General features: G+C 45.9%; 1 protein-coding gene across 6 annotated transcripts in view; it reads right to left on the reverse strand.

Annotated features, from left to right (window-relative positions):
- Positions 1–20940, reverse strand: part of sox5 (SRY-box transcription factor 5) — a 418360-nt gene that overhangs the window by 53573 nt on the left and 343847 nt on the right. For all 6 annotated transcript variants that reach the window (XM_069909081.1, XM_069909077.1, XM_069909079.1 and 3 more), the window contains one exon: positions 16335–16507. In XM_069909081.1, coding sequence (XP_069765182.1) covers positions 16335–16507 — 173 coding nt within the window. The remainder of the gene's footprint in view (positions 1–16334; positions 16508–20940) is intronic.

The raw sequence follows: 20940 nt of genomic DNA on the forward strand, positions 1-20940 counted from the left end.
GCCGATTTCCCTACCCATAATCCCCCACGCAGCTGGAACCGACGCGGTTCCAGCTGTGTGGGGGATTATGGGTAGGGAAATCGGCCATTGCTCTGTCGCACATTGATGATGGGTGGCGCTACAGCACAAGCCGCCCCACCTCCGTTGGATCCGGAGGGCGCTAAGAGGCACCTCTGGATATGAATGGGATGATGAAGCAATCTTTTAGGGCTGCTGTCTGAATAGTAATTTCCCATTTCTCCACCCGCTTCGTAGCTGGCCTCAAGGCGGAGGCCCAACATGAAATGGCCTTCTATTTTGTTAGTCCTAGTGGAAAATGGGGGTGGGGGGAACCTGGATTAAACTAGAAAAGAAAACCTGGTTCATTGAAGAGAAATTGCTGCTCAATTCTCAACACTACACCTCTTCCAGTACAACGTCCAACCTTGGCATCGGGTCTGCTAAACAGAGATCGAGGTAATGAAGGGATGGAATCAATAATTCTCTTCAAAATCTCACCCCCATAAATACTCTTTCCCCATTTCCTGTTCTCTGGAGATCCCCTTCAATCAATGCCAAAAAAAAACAGGAAATGTTGTTCGAGTAATGTCATCATCCAAATTAGCTGAGCAGCTTTTATTTTTAGCAAATATGCAAAAAGGGTCATTTTCCCTCATTCTTTGCGATGCTGCAGATGGGGCAATGTTCCCATTGGTCACCTCACAATGCCAACACTTTGTTTCACTAGCTCGCCGAAAAAATGGTGTCAAATGTCAAACTTTCTCGGCCTTTGTGCATTTCAGATGGATCCAGTCTTTCCAAAAAAACAAATGAACAACCATCACAACATTGGGAATGCCATGCATAATTCAATTTTCAGTGCATAATGCCTTTGCTATACCCTGGAACTGTGTCTTTTCCACAAACAGGGGGAGTTTGTTTATCTGAATTTCTCAGTCCTCCACCGTTCAACTGCAGCTGAAACTACTTAGAACTCCGATCCATTTTTTTTAATATCAGCACACTTGGTATTTAACTTCTTGTAAAGGTTAGCATCTGCATCATTGAGGTTGGGAGCACGCATCTGCCGAGCCAGTCCTTTTACCCAACCACAGAAATGGCATTCATTCATAACTTATGAAAACAAAATGCGGAGAACACTCTGAAGATCAGGCAGCTTCTGTGGAGAGAGAAACGTTCAGGAGCCTTCATCCGAACTGCCTTGCCAGAGGACCTTCATTAGCGCTGTATTTCTCTGACTGACCTGCTGTACCTTTCCAGCATTTCCTGCTTCAATTTTAGACTTCCCCATCCCATTGTGGTTCATGCAAATAATAATTAAAAAAAACACTGATAAAATGGGCAACGGCTAAATTTTAAAGGCTGATTAGTTCCTGGCAAGTGCTGACATTTTGCTTGCTCCCTTTATTTAAAAGATCTGCCGAAGAAAATGGCCGTCTTGACTGTGTGGTGGGAAGCAGAGGATTGAGAGCAGTAGAGCTTACTGGCCTGGGACAGGACTAAAAATAACCCCTTAGTGGACTAAAATTCCTTGTCAATTTTGGATTGTACATGCATTTCATTTTGCCGTCAATGGATTTGATTTGGTTTTAATCCTTCACACGCTGAGGTATGTTTTACATGGTTCAGTGTGCAGCAGATTAAAGTATAACATGCCTTTAACTCAATAAATGTGCTGGCACGTTGTTGCCAGCTGCACAAAGCTACGAAAAAATGCATCACCAACACGCTAAGACAGTAAATGCACTTCAGTTCTTGTTAAATCCAGTGGTTGGTTTGGTTGTGCTTGAGAACCATTCATTTTATCAAGCAAGTTGGGGAAAACTAGTGTTCTGGATCAAAAAGTAGAAAATGTAAACTTCGTGCTTAAAGGAGGGAGCGAGAATCACACTTGAGTTTAAGTTTAAACTAAGGCTGTTAAATATAAATTGCCATTACACTGGGGCGGCATAGTCAGCGCAACTCTGTTGCAGCACCAGCGATCAAGACTGGGGTTCGAGTCCCGTGCGGCCTGCAAGGAGTTGTCCGTTCTCCCTGCGTCTGTGTGGGTTTTACCCCGTGGTGGGGGGGGTCCAGTTTCCTCCTACCGTTCAAAACATAGGTCAATCGGGCGGCACAGGCTGAAAGGGCCTGTATGCCTAAGTTTACATTTAAATTTAAAAAAAATTAAAACTACCTCAACTATAAAGCCCTTAAGGAGAAACCTGACCGTGATGGGTAGGACATTATAGGAGTCAAAGTTTAAACAAAGCAGATAAGAATCTGTGGTGAGAGAAATGGAGTGAATCACGAGGATTGATAGTGATCGAAACTGGCTTTAGCAGTTGGCACAATTTGCGTTTGCAGGAGCAAAGGCCATAAAGGGGCTCTGCGGCTCCATCTTGAGCTTTACTGCTGGAACAGGTCCCCTTAGAGCGTAGCCTCCCTCCAAAACCTTGCAGCCCCTGGAGAAGGAATCCCTTGTCCTGCAAAATGCTGGAGATATAGCAGTGTGGGCATTATTCCCTAAATTTTCAGACAACCAGCAAGTGTAGGCAGAGCAGGTGGATTTCAATGCTACGTCATGAAGCATCATATCGGGATCAACTAGCTCATCTCTCTTCCCCTGACCCTGCAGTCAGTTTAGTTTTCCCTCATTATCTAATGTCAGAGTACTCATTAGATCCCTACATTCTAAATCCCACACTGGCAATTCAAGGAGGTGATTTACCATCCCCCTCCCAAGTACAATTGACTTTGGCCAATAAATATTGGCCAAGACATGGTCTTGGCAAGCGGTCATTTCCTTTCCAGGGTCGAAAGAACTAACCCAGTTCAGGGACTTGGAGCAGTGAGGCTTGGGCAGAGGATAAGGTGCTTTCAGTGGAAAATAGTTGCCACCACATTCCTTGCTGCTGGGCCTTTTACAGCACGGGGCTACCTCACACCATTCCCCGGCCCACCCTTCATACTGTCAGACTTTCCACAGTGCCTCCTGCCTGGATATAGAGCCGGGAATCAGCCCGGAAACTCGGACCATGCGAGGGATTTAAAATAGCCTGAACTCAAAAAATTTCCACCAGAAGCTGGAAATAAAATGGTAGAAAATGCACACGAATTGGTTGATGATTTAAATCGAGGTATACGGTACAACAAAAAGGGGAAGTTTTGGTGAAATGACAGAAATTACTTTGCTGGCCCATTGTTTCCAAATCTAACCACCCAACTTGAGTAAAAGAGCTAAGATCTGCTGTGCCTCGGGGAAAGAATGGGGATGTGAGATTAATTGAGCAGATGAAGCCACAGTTTCTGGGTAAAGTTAGTTTTCATGGGTAATCTGAACTAAGGCTGGGCGACAAGCTTCAGAAATATTTTTAAATTGGGCAAAGAAAAGGGATTGCACATTTTGAGAAGTTCGAACCAAAAAATTGGAGAGGAATCTTTTGAACCAGGTACAATGGTGATGCTCAAAAGGCATTTAGGCTGGGAAGGTTTAGAGCAGTGGTTCTCAATCTTTTTCTTTCCACTCACATAACTTTAAGTATTCCCTATGCCAGAGGTGCTCTGTAATCAGTAAGGGATTGTTTAAGGTGGGATGTGTGGAAAGAAAAGAGTTTGAAGACCACTGTTTTAATCGTATCTCCTTGACTCGTTATGTGCATGGTTTCATCACTCCAAAGGGCCAATGACAATTTTTCTCAAGCAAAATATCTCAGTAACAATTGGGTCGAGAGCAGTGATTCACCAGTTGGGGTGAAGGGACTCCTTCTTTGCTGTACAACTCCATGGCTTTATATACTGATTATTTTTCTTAGCTGGAATCCATTCCGTGAAGATCCTATACATCGCAGACTAAAATTGTTGTAGACTTAAGAGCAGCAGAGTGGTGCAGTAGTCCGAGCTGCTGTCTCACAGCTTCCTGGACATGGGTTCAATTGTGAATTCAGGTGCTGGCGACGTTGAGTTTGCACCCTCTCCCTGTGATCCTTACCACCCTTTCCCCCCCCCCCAACCAGGTGATCCGGTTTCCTCTCACATCCCAAGAAAAAGGTTCACAGCCATTGTAACTTGTCTCTGCTGGGCAAAAAGAATGCAAGAAGTGTTGTCGGGTATGTAATGGGAAAATAACATGTAATACGGCAAAAAATTAAAAAGAGGGGAAGTGGAGCTGATGGGATTTCTCGGCCCTTAATGGTCTCTTTCTGTGCTGTCACAAGTATCTGCAATACCTATCATCACGGTACAGAAGGAGGTCGTATAACTGCAAGTAAGATGGAATATAATAGGGCTCTTTGTAGGTTGTTGGCACAGGTGAAGCAAGTGGAATAGCCAAAGAAAACTTCTTCAACCATCAGCCACACAGGCTGTACAAAAGCAGACATTGTCTCATTAGCTGGTCATGAGATTTGGTGGACAGATCATAAGAAAGGTTAGGAGCAGAAATGAAGCCATTCGTCCATCGAGTCAGCCCCGCCATTCAGCTCATGGCTGACATGTTCTTCCTTTCAACCCCATTCTCCTCACAACATCAAAGAAACGATCACCCTCTGCTTCAAATCTGCCCAATGACTTGGCCTCCACGGCTGGTTGTGGAGGGGCGGCGTTGGACAGGGGGAGGGAGATTAATGGGGGGGGGGGAGATGGGAATTGCTCTGGAGGGAGCTGATAGGCTGAATGACGTCCAGTGCTGCCGCAGCAAATAAATAATCTGGATCACTGTCAGCTCCTTCGGAGGGGAGATGCTCTTCCCTCGCAGACTGCTGGTCTCGCAACCACTATGATGCTAAGTCGTATGAAGGTAGATCAGTGCATTCAAACATAAATGTGTTGGATTATATGTTTACTCAGTAAAGGTACATGTTATTTGTGCTCTTTCTCATAGAACCATAGAACTCTACAGCACAGAAACCTGTGCTGAGCTATTATTCTGCCTAGTCCCATTGACCTGCGCCCAGACCATACTCCTCCCATCCACATACCCCACTTTACGAAGACGAGCGTTCCTGAGAAACCGTCTGCAAACCAAAAATCCATAAAGCAAAGACCCATTGGAGGTGATTTCCGTAAAAGTAAAAACCCGTTATAATTTCTTCGTCCGAGCGAAGACAAGACTCTTCATACAAGCAAATCTGTGTAAAGTGAGTATTTGTAAAGCTGTACCAGCTCAAATTTTTCTTAAAGGTTGAAATCGAGCCTGCATTCAGCTGGCAGCCCATTCATTCTACATTGTCACCATTCTTTGCGTGAAGAAGCTCCCCCATTGATTCCTTTAAACAATATTTTATCCCCTTTTCTTGGGTGGAGTAAAGCAGTCAAAGTGTTTGAGATGGCTAATGAGCCTACTGCTTTGTAATGATGTTGATCTATGTATTAAATAGAAGGCATTAAGTTGGTCCTTGTACAAGCTGAAAGATAAAGAACCTTCCTTTGTAAAGTATCTGCAATGTCAAACAGGAGAAACATATGAACAATGGTTTCTTCAGCGACAAATTCAGAATTTGAGGATTTATTTCCTTTACTTTTACAGAATCACTTTGAATTCCTACACTTCTCAGCAATGACTAAACTAAATAGCGGGAGTGGAACTTTAAGCATTGCTTGGGTTGTGTTCTGCGTGCTAATAATTTGTGCTATTAGAGGATCAGAGTTAAATTCTGGACCCCACACTTGTCCAACGGGCATTGGAAATCCAGTGGGATGAGGTCGCTCAATTTGGCATACCGAAAATTAGCCTGCTCCACTACAAGGCCATGCTTCACCTCATGAAGTTACTGTCAGTGACACTGAGAAACCTTTGTCCTGCACCATCCGCAGTCTCAGGTTGTCCAATGAAGTATAGCCTGAGATGTAACATAGGAAATTGGGCAGACAACTTGTGCACCTGAAGCTCGCAGAATCAAGAACCTGAAAATGACCTATCAATGAGCCTAAACCATGTGAGAAGATGGGAAAAGCACACAGTAAATGCTGGAGGAACTCAGCTGGTCGTGCAGTGTCCATAGGAGGTACTGAGGTTTTGGACCTGAGCCCTTCTTCAAGGAGTAAGCAAAGAACAGGAAGGTGTCAGAGTAAAGACTGAAGACTGGCCGGGGGAAGGAGTCCAGACCGACAAAAGGTGTTAATTGGATATGATGAGGAGAGGTGAAAAATGATTTTGACTCTGTGGAAAAAGGGAAAGGGGAAGAGAGAGAGTGAGAGAGCACGTGCTGGGAAAGGCGACAGGGAAGAAGTAGGGGGGATTAACGGAAACCGGAGAAGTTGATGTTAATGCCATTTGGTCTGAAGATGCCCAGACAGAAGATGAGGTGTTGTTCCACAGACTTTAGTGTTCCACTCACAAGAGGTGGGTGTCTTTCATACAAGCAGAGTCTCTCTCTCTCTCGCACACATGCGCACACCACACACTGAAGCACAAACAGACATGAGCACACATACAAGCCCCCACATGCGCAAGCGTATATACATATACACACACACACACGCACACACAACCTCACACACACACACAACCTCACACACACACACAACCACACACACACACACAACCACACACACACACACAACCACACACACACACACAACCACACACACACACACACACACAACCTCACACACACACACACAACCACACACACACAACCACACACACACAACCACACACACACAACCACACACACACAACCACACACACACACACACACACACACACACACACACACACACACACGTATACACTAAAGCAGACACACAAGCACACAGACAGACGGACAAGCCCGCCCACACACACGCGCACGTGCACAAACACACATACATATATGAACACAGACATACACAAGCATACACACACAGAGCCATATACATAGACACAAACACAGAGGAAAGTGAGATCATGAATTAGCACAACACATCCTATCTTTTTAAACATAATCCAAAGGGAACTTCTTCAACCCTTTCTCCTTGGCTTTTTTTCCCTCCTTCTCATGAGTTCATCCAATTGCTTTTGAAAGCCATGCTCGAACTGCGTACGCTTGCAGTGATAAAGAGTTTTCCTTGTGTTACTTTTGGTTCCTTTACCACTCCCCAGGTTCTACTAACTGTGAGAACAGATTACTTCATTCTCCAGAATCCTTTCAAACCAGACTCCGCAATCCAGTTGATTACAGAAATTAAAATTGCTGGAGATAATTAGCAGATCAAGGATCATCAGTTCAGGTGAAAATGTTTTAGATCAATGAAGTTCCAGAGTCCTGATAGTGAACTCTGTTTCTCTCTCTCTCCCCTTCTGCGGTGATCTGACCTAGTGAGTATTTCTAGCATTTTCCATTTATATTTCATCTTTTCAGCATCTGCAGTATTTTGCTTTAGCTTCTACAAACTTTTTGTGTGTGTGTGTGTGTGTGTGTGTGTGTGTGTGTGTGTGTGTGTGTGTGTGTGTGTGTGTGTGTGTGTGTGTGTGTGTGTGTGTGTGTGTGTGTGCGCGCGATAGCCTCCATGTGTGGGAAGTGACACTGCGGACTTGTGTTAAACAGTCACACTTAATTAAGTTTGACGATTCGTGTCAAAACTTTCAAGACAATCTTCGAAACAAACACAACAGCAACCAAGCTCAGAAGCTGCAGAGCAGTGATTGAATGAGAAAGATGTGAAGGCAGATGGTTGTACTTTTGTAACTTAATCAAAACACTGTGAATAGTTGCCTGGCTCTGCCTGAAGTCATGTGGGAGAGTAACAGCTGATCTGTATTAAAGAGGATTAACTGGCAGTGCCAAGACTAAGGGGGAGGATTATTTTAATACAGTGTATTGCCGTACAAGCAGTCAGGACAATTACTGCCATTAGTTTTGAATGACTGATCTGTAACTACAACTCACAGCGTATGCAAAGCCGGCAACTTCACGAAGATGAATTTCCATACCATCAAAGATATTTTCATGGGCTCCAAATCAAAACCACAGACTCGGCTTTTACAAGTGCCTATCACTCCAAATGAAGGCTTTCTGTCCAAAAGTATTTTGTTGGTTGTCATTTGAAAATTCCCAGCTGGTAGCACAAGGGAATGTACCCGTGCCTCTCTTTCTTTTGCAGAAAACAAGTACAGATGCTCTCTCAACTTGCCAACTGCTGTATCTACAGCTGACTTGAATCTACTTAACAAATAACTGCAATTTACTCGAGCTACGAAGGAACATTTTAAGTCACTTTTTATTAGTGTCTCTCGCCGTGCCTTATTCCCCTGCTCTCCTACCACAGCTGCTGCAGGAAGAGATTAAGAATCTTCCTCTGATTACAAGAGCTGCCTCGAACAATTATACATGCTGCTCACTGATAAATAGTGAATACACTGATTAAAGAGTTTTTCCCTCTCGTACGTTGATGTAAACTCGGATTCTTTAATGACATCTAAATATAAAACAGCCTGTATTCTTGGCCTAATTGCACCGTTCTCAAGACCATTGATAAATGGATTAATGCTAATCAAAAATGTCTTAACCCTTTCCCATCTGATATGGGCTGGGGTTTTTTTTTCAGGATACTGCAATATGAATCGAGGGCAGTTCTTAAGCTGTCACAGTAGCAGAACGAGACACAGAGCCCTGAGACAGGGATGGGTTGCAGAGGGACACCGTGCGGGATTGAGCTCTTGGCTTATAACAACGGACTTCCGGGCAATCCACCATCAAACAAGACGGAGGGGAATTAGAGTGCTCGAGTCCCACTGCATGGAAGCAGGCCCTCCTGATTTAATTCCACCTGTCCACATTAGGCCCGCACCCCTCCAATCCTCTCCCATCCATGCAGTTTTATCGGAGTGTTTTTTAAAGGCACCTAATGTGCATGCCTCCACCACTTTATCTGGCAGCTCGTTCCAGGTGTCCACCACCCTCTGAGTGAAGTACCTCACCACCTTTCCAAATCCCATTCCCTTACCTTAATAGTTCTGCCCTCTTGTCTTAGATTATCCCACCCTGGGAAACAGACTGTCACCATTCACCTTATCAAAGCCCCTCAGGGGATTTTATACAGCTCAGTAATATCTCCTCTCAATCTCCTACACCTCCGGAAAGTCAGGCCCAAGTTTTCCAGTCTCTCACGATAACTCAACTTCCCTAATCCAGGAAACAACTTCATACACTTCTTGGGTACCCTATATATTATTTCAAAAATATCCTTCCTATGGCTTGATGACCAAAACTGCACACAATATACTGAGTCTCACCAACACCGTGAGAGTGGCGGACATCGTGCTCAAGGACACTGCACATCCCAGACACTTTCATCCCTTCCAAACCTCATTTAGAGCAGATAGCAGGGTTTGATATTTCACACGGAAACTACACATACAACTGCATTGATTATAAATCTCTAAGGTTGGCTATTGGCTAGTCTTGTTCAGGAACCACACGAGTCACCTCAGTTCCATCTTCACCGCTTGTCTCTCGGGTACCTGCTCAATATTGCCTTAAACTCACCTATGCTAATTGAGTCACACAGTATGGAACACGGCCATTGGCCCAGCACTTCTAATGGGAACCAAGTTGGCATTCTGGGCTCATACCATTGACCTGCATTTCCTTCTAAACTCTTTGCATGCAGCTATCTATCCTGAGGAATGCTATGACTGTACCTGCACCGAGAGATACCTCTGGCACCCTCTGAGAGACTTTCCCCTCTTTAATCTTATGCCTCTCACTTTAAACTGTACCCTCTTGTTCTAGAATTATCGATTCTGGGGGGGAACATAAACTGTTAATTCACAATGTGGCCTAATGATCTTTAAGGCTTCCAATGGTCTCGGGAATAAAGACCCAAGCTATCCCAACTATCCTCATACCTCTACTACATTTATTCATTTTTTTTTAAGATGTGGCAAGGTCTGCATTTATTTCCCTGGAGAAGGTGATGCCATCTTGGAGCCACAATCTCCTAGCGAAGGCATTCTCAGTGCCATTGGGAAGGGTGCCCAGAATTCAGATTCTGCGACGATGAATGAATGATGACAGGTTTTGAAGTTAGGAGGTGCAGAGCTTGATCGGGAACCCACAGGTCATGCTGTTCTCATTGTACCTGCTGCACCATTGAACGCATCCTCTCAGGGTACATTGCTGCGCGGGATGGGAACTGCTCTACCCAAGACTACAAGAAACTGTGGAGACATGAACACGGCTCAGTCCATCACACTCAACACACACACACGCACCCTCCATTGACTCCATCTATCACTCCCACTGACTTGGAAAACCCTTCACCCCCTTCCATCAGAAAGAAGATTCACGAGTGTGAGATGGTGCACCACCAGATTCAAGGATGGTTTCTGTCTCGCAGTTATCAAACTCCTGAATGAATCTGAAAATTATGTTGGCTTTTGCTCCATACCAACTGATTTCTCTCTCTCTGTAACTCTGTATTTCATACTGTGTTTTACATGTACTATGTACGAGATGCCTACTGGATTGCTCACAAAACAATCTCTATCACTACATTTTTGAACTTGAACTTGCCTTGGCTTTTCCTGATGGTTGACGTCATTGTTTTAGGGAGTGCTACCCTATCATTTGTAAAAGATTCACACTGCAACCACCTGAAGCCCTCGGTAGAAGGAATGAAGATGATATCGGGCTTCGCTTTTCTTTCTGGGTCAGGAACTGTTTCCTGAATTCTTTATAAGACTTACCAGTGGCTAATGTCCAACCGATAAAGTCTGACTGGGTGGAACAAAGTTCGTCATTATTAAATATTATCGATCTTTCTCTCTCCACAAGACCTGTTGCACCAGTCCATCATTCCTGCAGCGTTCAAGACAGCCACCGGCATCCCGGTACTCAAGAGGGCATCAATAACAGGCCACCCAGTGGCACTGACCTCCAACATCATGACATTCTTTGAGCATCTGGTGACGGAACGCATTAAAGTTCACCTCCAGAGATGCTGGACCGATTTCAATCCACTTATTGAAGAAACGTTTCACTGACAATGCCATAGTCTTGATCCTTCACCTGGAGAATGATGCCTCATATGCTGGGCTGCAGTTCCTCAACTTCAACTCGGTGTTTAATATAATCACTCCCCAGAGGCTGATGGAGAAGCTGTCCTCAACTGGGACTCAACACCCCTGACTGTAATTGGATTCTGGACTTCCTAACGACTTCCAGTCTGTCTGGGTTGTAGCAGAATGTCAAGTACTGTCACACCTCAGGGCTGTGGGCTCAGCCCACGACTGCACCGCCAGATTCAGCTCCAACAGTGTCGTCAGATTGGGAGATGACACAACAGTCATTGGCCTCATCTGCAACAACGATGAGTTGCAGTGAGGAGAAGGGTTGGAAAATCTCGTGTTACGGTGCAAGTGTTACAACCTGAGTATCAACGTCGACAAGACGAAGGAGATGATCGTGGACTTCAGGAGGACCAGGAATGACCACCTTTCACTACACATCAATAACTCTGCAGTGAAGAGGGTGAAGAGCATCAAGTTCCTTGGAGTTCACTTAACTAGTGGACACTCAACATCTCTGCACTTGTCAGGAAAGTCCACAGCGACTGCACTTCCTGAGAAGACTGAAGTAGACAAGGCCACCGGCCACCATCATGCCAACCTTCTTCAGAACCTCTATCGAGAGCGTCCTGGCCGGCTGCATCGCGGTGTGGTACGGTTGCTGCAGAGAAATGGATTGGTACTGGACCACGAGAGCGCGAGAGTAGATTACTGGGGTCTCCCTCGCCCCTCCATTGAGGGGACCTACTGGGCTCATTGTCTAAAGAGGGTGCACAAAATCATTGAGGGTCCCCTTCCACACCATACACAGCACCTTTCAGGTGGTCCCGTCAGTAAAGAGATACAGGAGTATCAGAGCCTGCACTACCAGGCTGAGGAACAGCTTCTTCCCATGGACAGTGAGAATGATGAAGGACCAAAGGAACTGCTCACACTAACCATATTTACAAAACAATATTTATTTATTTGTATTTATGAATAATTGCCCTGCATATGTATTGATGGTCTGTATATGTGTTATGTCCAGGTGTGTGCTTGCATGTTTTGTACCAAGGAGCAGAGAATGCCGTTTTGCCAGGTTGTATTTGTGCAATCAGATGATTATGAACTTAACATGGGTTGAGTACCTCCAAATTTCCTGCTTTTTTATTACAAAATGTATGACCTGAAGGCTCACCAATATCCTTCAGGCAAAGAATCCTGGTTTAATCAACCTATGATTCCATTCCCATGGTTGTCAGTGAACTGTCCTCTGATATGACCAAGAGAGCTGTGTCATTGAACTCAGGACCCCTTACAAGGATGGCACTGTGGGGACATGCTTGACATTACAAGGTCCCCTCAAGATGCCAGGTGCTGAAATCTGGAGCAAAAACACACTCTGCTGGAGAAACTTCACGGATAAAGCAGCATCAGCGGGAGCAAAGGAATTGGCAGCGTTTTTGACATTCACCACAGAGAGAAAATGTCCCAGAAATCTGCTCCCAGAATGCAAAGGGCAAAGTTGGCAACATATCACCAACTCTTCCAAGGACACATCAGGAAGGTGAACAACTTCCCCGCTGGTAATTTCATTCCCTTAGAGTCTGTACTTTAAATATTTTGCAGAATCATAAATGACAATTCTTCCCATGTTAGCACTCAGACCATCTCATCTCTCCCCAACTCTCTGACGCCACCCCCACCTACTACCTCAACCCTCTGACCCTCCCTACCCTGCCCTACCTGCCTCCTCCACCCTTTTCATTCCCACCCCACCCCTCTACCATCCCCCCCTTCCCCTCCGCCTATCACCTTCCACCCATCTGACCCCCCACTGCTTAGTCTTCACTATCCCATATCCCCTCTCAGAGGTGAATGCTCTGTCCTCAGAGAAAACCTTACCTTCGCCTCCCCCCCCACCCCCGCCCCACCACACCACCTCGGCTTCTGCGTACGCCACAATGCCAAACTCTCCTTCCATTGACCCCGTTCCCCGTGCCCACTTCTCCACCATGATTCTCCTCCCCCTCCACTGAACACCCCTTCACCTGCCTAAAGCTGTGTTCCTACTCTCGGACAACTCATCCTGGCAATCTGCCCACTCTGGATCATTATGTTTCCAACTGACGCCAAGATATCAACCGTCTCATTTTCACCACTCCCCTCACATTCTAATCTCACCCCCTTGGGTCACTCTGCCTCCCTCTCTCCACACTAATCCCAACTTCACTATTAAATTTGCAGACAAGAAGCAGTGCTGTTGTGGAATGGAGCATTGACCTCAACCTTGCTGAAGCCAGATGACAGCTCCTCTTACTTACCCCCTTCAAAAGGACCCCACCCCCTCACATACCTAATCACTTCTAGTCATCTCCCTTTCACGGCCTCCAATCTCATTGTTTCCTGACCCCAAATGCCAGGTTCTACTCCCTACCTGAGACCCCAAACCCAAATGTCCCAGCCGACCCTTTGTTTCTTCCTGCTCTTGCCACATCCACTTACCTCAAGTCCCCAGGTCCAGTCCCACCCCACCTACATCCACCACACTTTATATGCCCTCCATCACTTTCACAACTTCCAATTCTCTGAACTGGCCTGTCTCACTTTCACTGTGGATATGCCATGGAGAGGGTCTCAAAGCCCTTTATTTCTTTCTCATTGATCCAACCAGTCTCCATCCACCACCATCGTCCTCCGGCTGGCAGAACCTTTTTCACCCTCAATGACTTCTCCTATGATTAATCCCTCTTTCTCCAAGTCAAAAGAGTAGCCATGGATACCCACATGGGTCCCAGCTATGCCTGATTTTTTTGTTGCCAAAGTGGAGCTATCCATGCCACAAGCCTACACAGTCAAAGCTCTTCAACTTCGGGCGGCACGGTTGGCACAGTTGGCATAGTGGTTAGTGCAACGCCAGCGACCGGGACCGGGGTTCGAATCTGTAAGGAATCTGTAAGGAGTTCGTACGTTCTCCCTGTGCCTGTGTGGGTTTTCTCCAGGGGCTCCGGTTTCCTCCCATCGTTCGAAATGTACTGGAGGGGGTGTAGGTTAATTGGACAGCAGGGACTCGTGGGCTGAAAGGGCCTGTTACCGTGCTGTATGCCTAAATTTATTTTTTTTAATTAAAATCTTTTTCCACTACATCAACAACTACATTGGTACTGCCTCCCCCCACCCCACCAACATTTTGTTCAAGCACCTGCCTACACTTTGTCCATACCTTGATGAAGGACTCAGGCCTGTTATGTTGGTGATGTACCTTTGCTACATTAAGAACGTGGCCTGGCTTCCTGTTTCTCCTTTGATTGTGATATCTCTCTGACAACTCATTGCCCAGGTGACATTCCCCCAAATAAAGTCCTCGTCATAGAGTAAGTAGGCCACTCAGCTCAACTTTCCCACACCAAACAAAAGGTCCCACCCACTCTGGTCCCACCTGTCTTCATTAGGCTCATATCCCTCTAAACCCATCCTATTGATGCCTTAGTCCAATACTTCCTTTAACATTGCCACGATACCTGCCTCAACCACCTCCTCCAGCAATCCGTTCCTTATACCCACCACCCTCTGTGTAAAAACGTTACCCCTCATGTTCCTGTTTCATCTCTTCCCCCCTCACCTTAAACCTTTGTCCTCTGGTTACTGATTCCCCTAAAACACACACAAAAGCTGGGGAAACTCAGCAGGTCAAGTAGTTTCCTTTAGATAGCAGAGGTATAAATACATAACCAACGTTTCAGGCTTGAGCCCTTCATCAAGGAAAATGTCAGTATGTGTCTGAACATGAGTGGTGGGGGGGGGGGGGGGAGAGAGGTGGTTGCAAGGCAGGAGGAGAATAGTGGAGAAAGGAAGGAGGGGACAGCAGAGATCAAGGGTAGGAGGGATGGCTGGGCAAAGGGAGGGGGAAGGAGAACTGGAAAGGGGAAGGGAAGGGGGGGAGGGGGAAAGAGGAGAGCAGGTTAGCAGAAACCGGAAGTGTCGACATTAATGCCATCTGGCTTGAGTGTTCCCAGACTGAAAATGAGGTGTTGCTCCTCCAATTTGCGAGGGAGACGTGCGAGGGTGGGAGTGTGGTATAGAACTGAAATGAATGGCTACCGGGAGGTCTCTGTTACTGTCGCGGTCAGAGCGACGGTGCTCAGTGAAGTGATCTCCCTTCTGAAGTGTAGAAAAGGTCACAAAGGGAGCACTGGATGAGTAAGTCAGTCCTAGGGCTTCCTCTATATGGTGTGCACCGCAATGTAATGACCAAAAACCTGAGCATTACGGATACACGACTTGGCCAGGTTCCACGTACAGGAGCAAGAGGGGGCATACCAGTCTTTATTGGGAAATCAGGGGAGGAGCCAAGGGAGGGGTCAGGTAGGTTCGGACTGGCCAGTCCATACACCACACTCTACTCTGGACAAAAGACTCTGTGCCAATCTACTCCTCATGATTTTCCCCACTTCTGTGTAATCACCCCCTCATCCTCCTGCGCTCTCAGGAATAAAGCCCCAGCCTGCTCAACCACCCTCTACTCAGACCCCCAAGACCAGGCAACTGTCTGGTAAATTTCTGAACCTTCTTGAGTTTGACGAAATCTTCCTTACATGAGTTTGACGAAATCTTCCTTACAGCACGGTGACCAAAACTGAACACAATAGTTCATCTGAGGTTACTGCAACATACCTCCCAATTTCTAGACTCAGTACTCTGAGTGATGAATCTCACGGTAACATCAGGGAAGCTGCCCTCTATTTGCATCAGCCTCTTAAAACAAATGACCAAAACAGCATTAAAATCCCAAACTCCAATGGGGTCGGTAATCATCTAACTGGAGCGTTAACACGCCACCTCTCGATGGGGTCTCAGTGCAGAGGGCAACTGTGGAATGTCGTGGCAGTCACCGAGATTTCTATTTGCTTAAAATACACATTATTTGAAAGAAAGGGTTCATTGTTGCAAAAGTAGCAACAACAATATGTGCTGCAGGCTTTACAAAACTACCACCCCCCCCCCCCCCACCCCGATCTCGCTGTAAATAATAACATTATTTGGTGCAAAGTATGAACAAATTTAATTTGTATCCAAATTTAATTAGGCAATACCTTCTCTCAAATATGTAAGCAAGGTTTAATGCTGGTTCTTTTTGAATTCTGCTTTTTTTTTCTTCTTCTGAAGGCTTTGTGCTCAAAATAGTGTGCCTGAGTCAAAATCATACGTTCAATTTCATTAACTGAGATCAAGTGGGGAGGGGCTGTGAACATTGCCTGGTGCTTCTTCATAAAAAGAGGGTATTGTCTCACATAACGCAGTCAATCTGCAATAAAGTGAGCAGAGCTTCCGATGAGGAAAAATAAAGAACCAAACAATTCGGTGCCCAGAATTGAACACTGACCTTTTCCATCTTGCAGTTGTTTAGCCCGAGAGTGTTAATGACTGCAACCTTCCCGTCGAGCGCTTGCTGTTCCCTGCGAAGTTGCTCCTTCATTTGCCGAGCTTCATGAATCGCTTTTGCCATGGCATCGTGGTCATTCAAGTAGCCCGAGGACGTGATGGAGGAGAGGATGTCTGGAATGGAAGCGGTGGTAGAGAAAGTCAGGCCAGCTAACTCAGGAGGAGAAGCCGGTGAATCATACACCAAAAATTTGGAATGGGACAAAACTCATTCCAAGAGCCCATCATTTAAAAACAATCCTCAGGACTCCCTCCTTCTATAAACATAATGACCCACTGAGAAAAGGGATAGGCCATTCAGCCCTTCATACCTACTCCACCATTCAATGCAACCATCCTCTGCCTCGATATCAAGTTCTCCCTCTGTCCCCATACCTCTTGATGCCTGATGTTGAGGCATTCATCTGCCTCCTTCTTGAACCCATTCAGCAACTTGACCTCGACAGTGTTCTGCTTTGGTGAATTCCACAGGTTCATTTCTGTGAGATTTCCCCGCACCTCTGTACCCCTTGTCCTGCGAACCTTTAACAAAGGAAAGCCAACAGGGGAAACATGCTCACCCCATCCAGTTTGTCTTGCCCTGTGTGAATTTTGATAGTTTCAACCGGACTGACACTCATTCTTCTCACTGTGAAGTGTCGTTTGAGCAGTCAATCTTCTTCTGAATCAATGGTTTTCAAACTGCCCCCCCCCTAAGCTCACATTCCACCATTACCAATCCCTAAGTCATGACATTGAGTTACAACTGGAATTTTGGAAGGAAAGAGAAGCAGAATTACATCGTGGTTAGAAACAGAGGAGGCAATGGAGAGACGTGGATGGAGAGACATGATCGCCCATGCCGAACGACAAGGCCCCTGAACAAACGAATGCCCTTAGTGCTCTGTGATTAGTAAGGGATTGCTTAAGGTGGGAGGTGAGTGGGAAGGGACGATTGAGAACCACTGCTCTGGACTCAATTGTTACTGAAATACTTTGCTTGAGGAAAATTGTCATTGGCCTATTTCCTTTGGAGTTATGAAACCATGCACATAACGAGTCAATGAGGTACAATAAAAACAGTGGTTCTCAACCTTACCTTACTAATCGCAGAGCACCGATGGCATAGGGATTGCTTAAGGTGGAATGTGAGTTGGGGGAGGGACAATTTGAAAACCCCTATTCTCAAGGTACCAAATTTCTGTGTCATCCAGCTCTCACCTCCTTGTTTTTGTGAGAACTTCACAACAGTTTTTAACCGGCAGGACAATAACCAAAGCCACCAAGATGAGCCTCAGCCCTTCAATCCACTGCAACCCCTTGACTGCAGTGAAAATGGGACATGGTGAGATGGCTAAAGGGGTTGAATAACAGGCAGCTTTTCAACTCCCCAAGAAAGGTCATCATCCTGAAATAGTTATGCTGCTTCTCTCTTCACAGATCTTGAGCATTTCCAGCATCCAACAGCCAGTTTTGCATATAGCAATTCGATTTATCTCTTTGGTTTTTTTGACATCTGTTGAGGGATAAATATCAGTCCACAACTGGGGAGAGCTCGCTTGCTTTCCCCCCACCCCCCTACTCTTTGTGCTAACCTTGTTGATTTTTGAGACTTCAGTTTTTCTCAGTCAAATGATGCTTTAATACCATACTACAAGCATCGTCCTGGTCTCCATGCACAAATCTCTACCCCAGGACTTGAACTCACAATGCTTTGGTCAGTCAAGCCAACAGCGGAGATTCCTGACCTTTTTAACATGCCAACAAAGCCCGATGAAAGAACAAATAATTCTTTTCCCTCTTATTTCTGTAAAACTAAATTATAAAAAATTCTGCAAGATACAACTCTTCCAATGTGATGCTAATTATTAAATTAACAAGTGAACAAATTGTTGAAAAATGAATCGAAAGAGAATCCAACCACTGTCCCAAAATCCATTCTCCGAAACTAATGAATTTTAAGATGTTCAAATGGCTCTTGGCTGAAGTTGGGATAAAAAAAATGTTGCTGTTCACTTGATCGCCATTCAGCCATGGGTCACGGAGTTGCTGCCATTGTACCACTCCCATGATTTAACCCCTAGTCCAAGCTAATCCAAGAGCAGCACTTACGTTGGACTTCAACAGGATGCACAGCACAGGCGCGGACCATTTGGTCCAACGAACTGATACTGGCTCATGCTGCACTCAATCCTCTTCATCTTTCCTCGCCTACGTCCCTCAGCTTCATCCCCTTCTCTCTCATCTGCTCGCCCAGCCGACCTTCACTAAATCCATGTTCTTTGCCTCATCCACTCTCCATAATAACAATGTTTATATTCTCCCCGCTCACCGAACAGAGACGTTTCTCCTCGATCTCTGATAACATTCTTTAAGGCCTCCTTGCAAGCAATCTCTTCCTTACAACTCCATCCACTCTATCGCATTTTTAAAGTCCGCTATTAGGCCATGCCTCGACCGCTTCTTCTTGAGACATAAATGGGCGGCACAGTTGGTGTAGCGGTTAGCTCAACACCTTTGCAGCACCAGCGACTGAGACTGGGGATCCAATCCCACGCTGTCTGTAAGGAGTTTGTACGTCCTCCCTGGTGTCTGTGTGAGTTTTCCCTGGGGGCTCTGGTTTCCTCCCACCGTTTGAAGCATATAGGGGTGTAGGTTACTTGGTTGTAAATTTGGCGGCATGTACTCATGGGCCGAAATGGCCCATTACCGTGCTGTGTGTCTACATTTTTTTTTAAAGTTAAAAAATAGAAACCCAGCCTGATATTCCTCTTCTAATCCATTCAGCATTCCAGTTTCAGAATCACCCGCCTAAATCTTCCCCAACACTCCGTGGCCTCTTTGTTATATGGGGTTCAGAACAAAGAGCACTGAGGGAGCCTTGTGCTGTCAGAGATGCTGTCTTTCAGATGTGATGTTTCACTAATGTGCATGTTCTCAGTAAAACGCCAAAACATGATTTTTCACCCACTCCCTAATGAATCATTATTCTCCTTGGCTGGTGCTTGTATTGCCAACCAACATCAATAAGAACACAGCTTTGTTATAATGTTGCTTGTGGAACCCTGATGTATGGAAACTGGCCCATTGTGGCGGAAACAACTACATTTTAATGCACTTACTAAAGAACACTGAAGTGTCCTGAGGTTGCGAAAGGGATTGTGACAGAGTGGGAGGACATTTGGCCCATCCAGTCCATGCTGGCTCCCTTGGAGAGCAATCCCACAAGAGAACCCACTCCCCTCATCATGTTCCTGTGTGCCCGCAACTTATTTCCCCCTCTCCAACTCCTTTTTGAGGCCACTTAACTCCGGAAATGGGAGCACAGCCAGAGAGGCGGAGAGACTCCACACAGACACCATTGGAGGGCAACAGGGAATCTGTCGCCCATTGCAAGAGCACTACCTGTTGCACTTCTCAATATGAAATACGTCTCTCCTTTGTCGTGTCACCCTGCTTTTGTCAAGAATATCAGGCAGCACCTGAACTGTTAACAAAAAAAAATAATGTTCCTAATCTGTGCTAAAAAAATATTCTGTGGGAAAAGACATAAATGGGTTTCAACGAACAATGATCACCGACATTCTTTCATAATTATCCTGCATGCCTCCCTGCAAGTTTTTACAGGTACAAGTAAAAAGTTTTAGGAAAACAAAAGTAAATAGCAGCTGCAATCACATCACGACAAAAGAATTGACCCGAATTTTCTCCCGACGTGCTACTTCATGCCTCACCGTCTTTAGAGTCAAGGCCAGGATTAAAATGCAAGTTTATTGTGATCGGAACCTCCTGCCTCTTGTCAGGGTTACCGGCACGAAGGAGTGGCAGGACAGCAGATAGCTGCCTGGAGTGAAATCCGACTGTGGGTGCGAGGGGCGGTGGATGGGATCAGAGGTGGTTCGGTGGAGGAGAGCTGGGGAGGGGAAGAGAATGGGCACAGGAACTCGCTGCCTGCTGAATTTAGATGGTGGAGAAGGAGAGAGAGGTGAAGAGGCAAATTGGGGGGGGGTGGGGTAAGGTGAGGATTTTACTCCCTGCTCTGAAAAGTAAGGGGAGAATTGAACCAGGTGGTGGGGGTGGGGGGGGGGTGGGGGAGCGGGGAGGTAGATCAAATGAACACAAACAACCTTTTTTTCCAGTGATTCAAGAACTAGAGGACATGGGTTAAGGGTGAAAGGTGAGATGTTTAAAGGGAACATCAGGGGGAACATCGTAGAAGTTGGTGAGAGTGTGGAACGAGCTGCCAGCTCAATTTTGACATCTAAGAAAAAGTTGAATGGGAAGGGTATGGAGGGTTATGGTCTGGGTGCAGGCCATTGGGATTAGGCAGTAGAATAGTTTGCCACAGATTAGGTGGGTCAAAGGGCCTGATTCAGCGTGGTGTTCTACGGTTCTAAAAGGCCCATTTGGCCTATTGTCTGTTCTGATGGTCAGCATTTTTTTCCCAGGGGAAAGGCATCACATACTAGAGTTTAAGCTGACAGTGGGCGGGGGGGGGGGGGGTGGGGGGAGGATGTGAAGAGCAAATTGGTGGGTACCTGGAACAGGCTGCCAGGAGCAGTGGTGGG

Source organism: Narcine bancroftii, chromosome 13, assembly GCF_036971445.1.
Source record: "Narcine bancroftii isolate sNarBan1 chromosome 13, sNarBan1.hap1, whole genome shotgun sequence".
NCBI classification, from domain to species: domain Eukaryota; kingdom Metazoa; phylum Chordata; class Chondrichthyes; order Torpediniformes; family Narcinidae; genus Narcine; species Narcine bancroftii.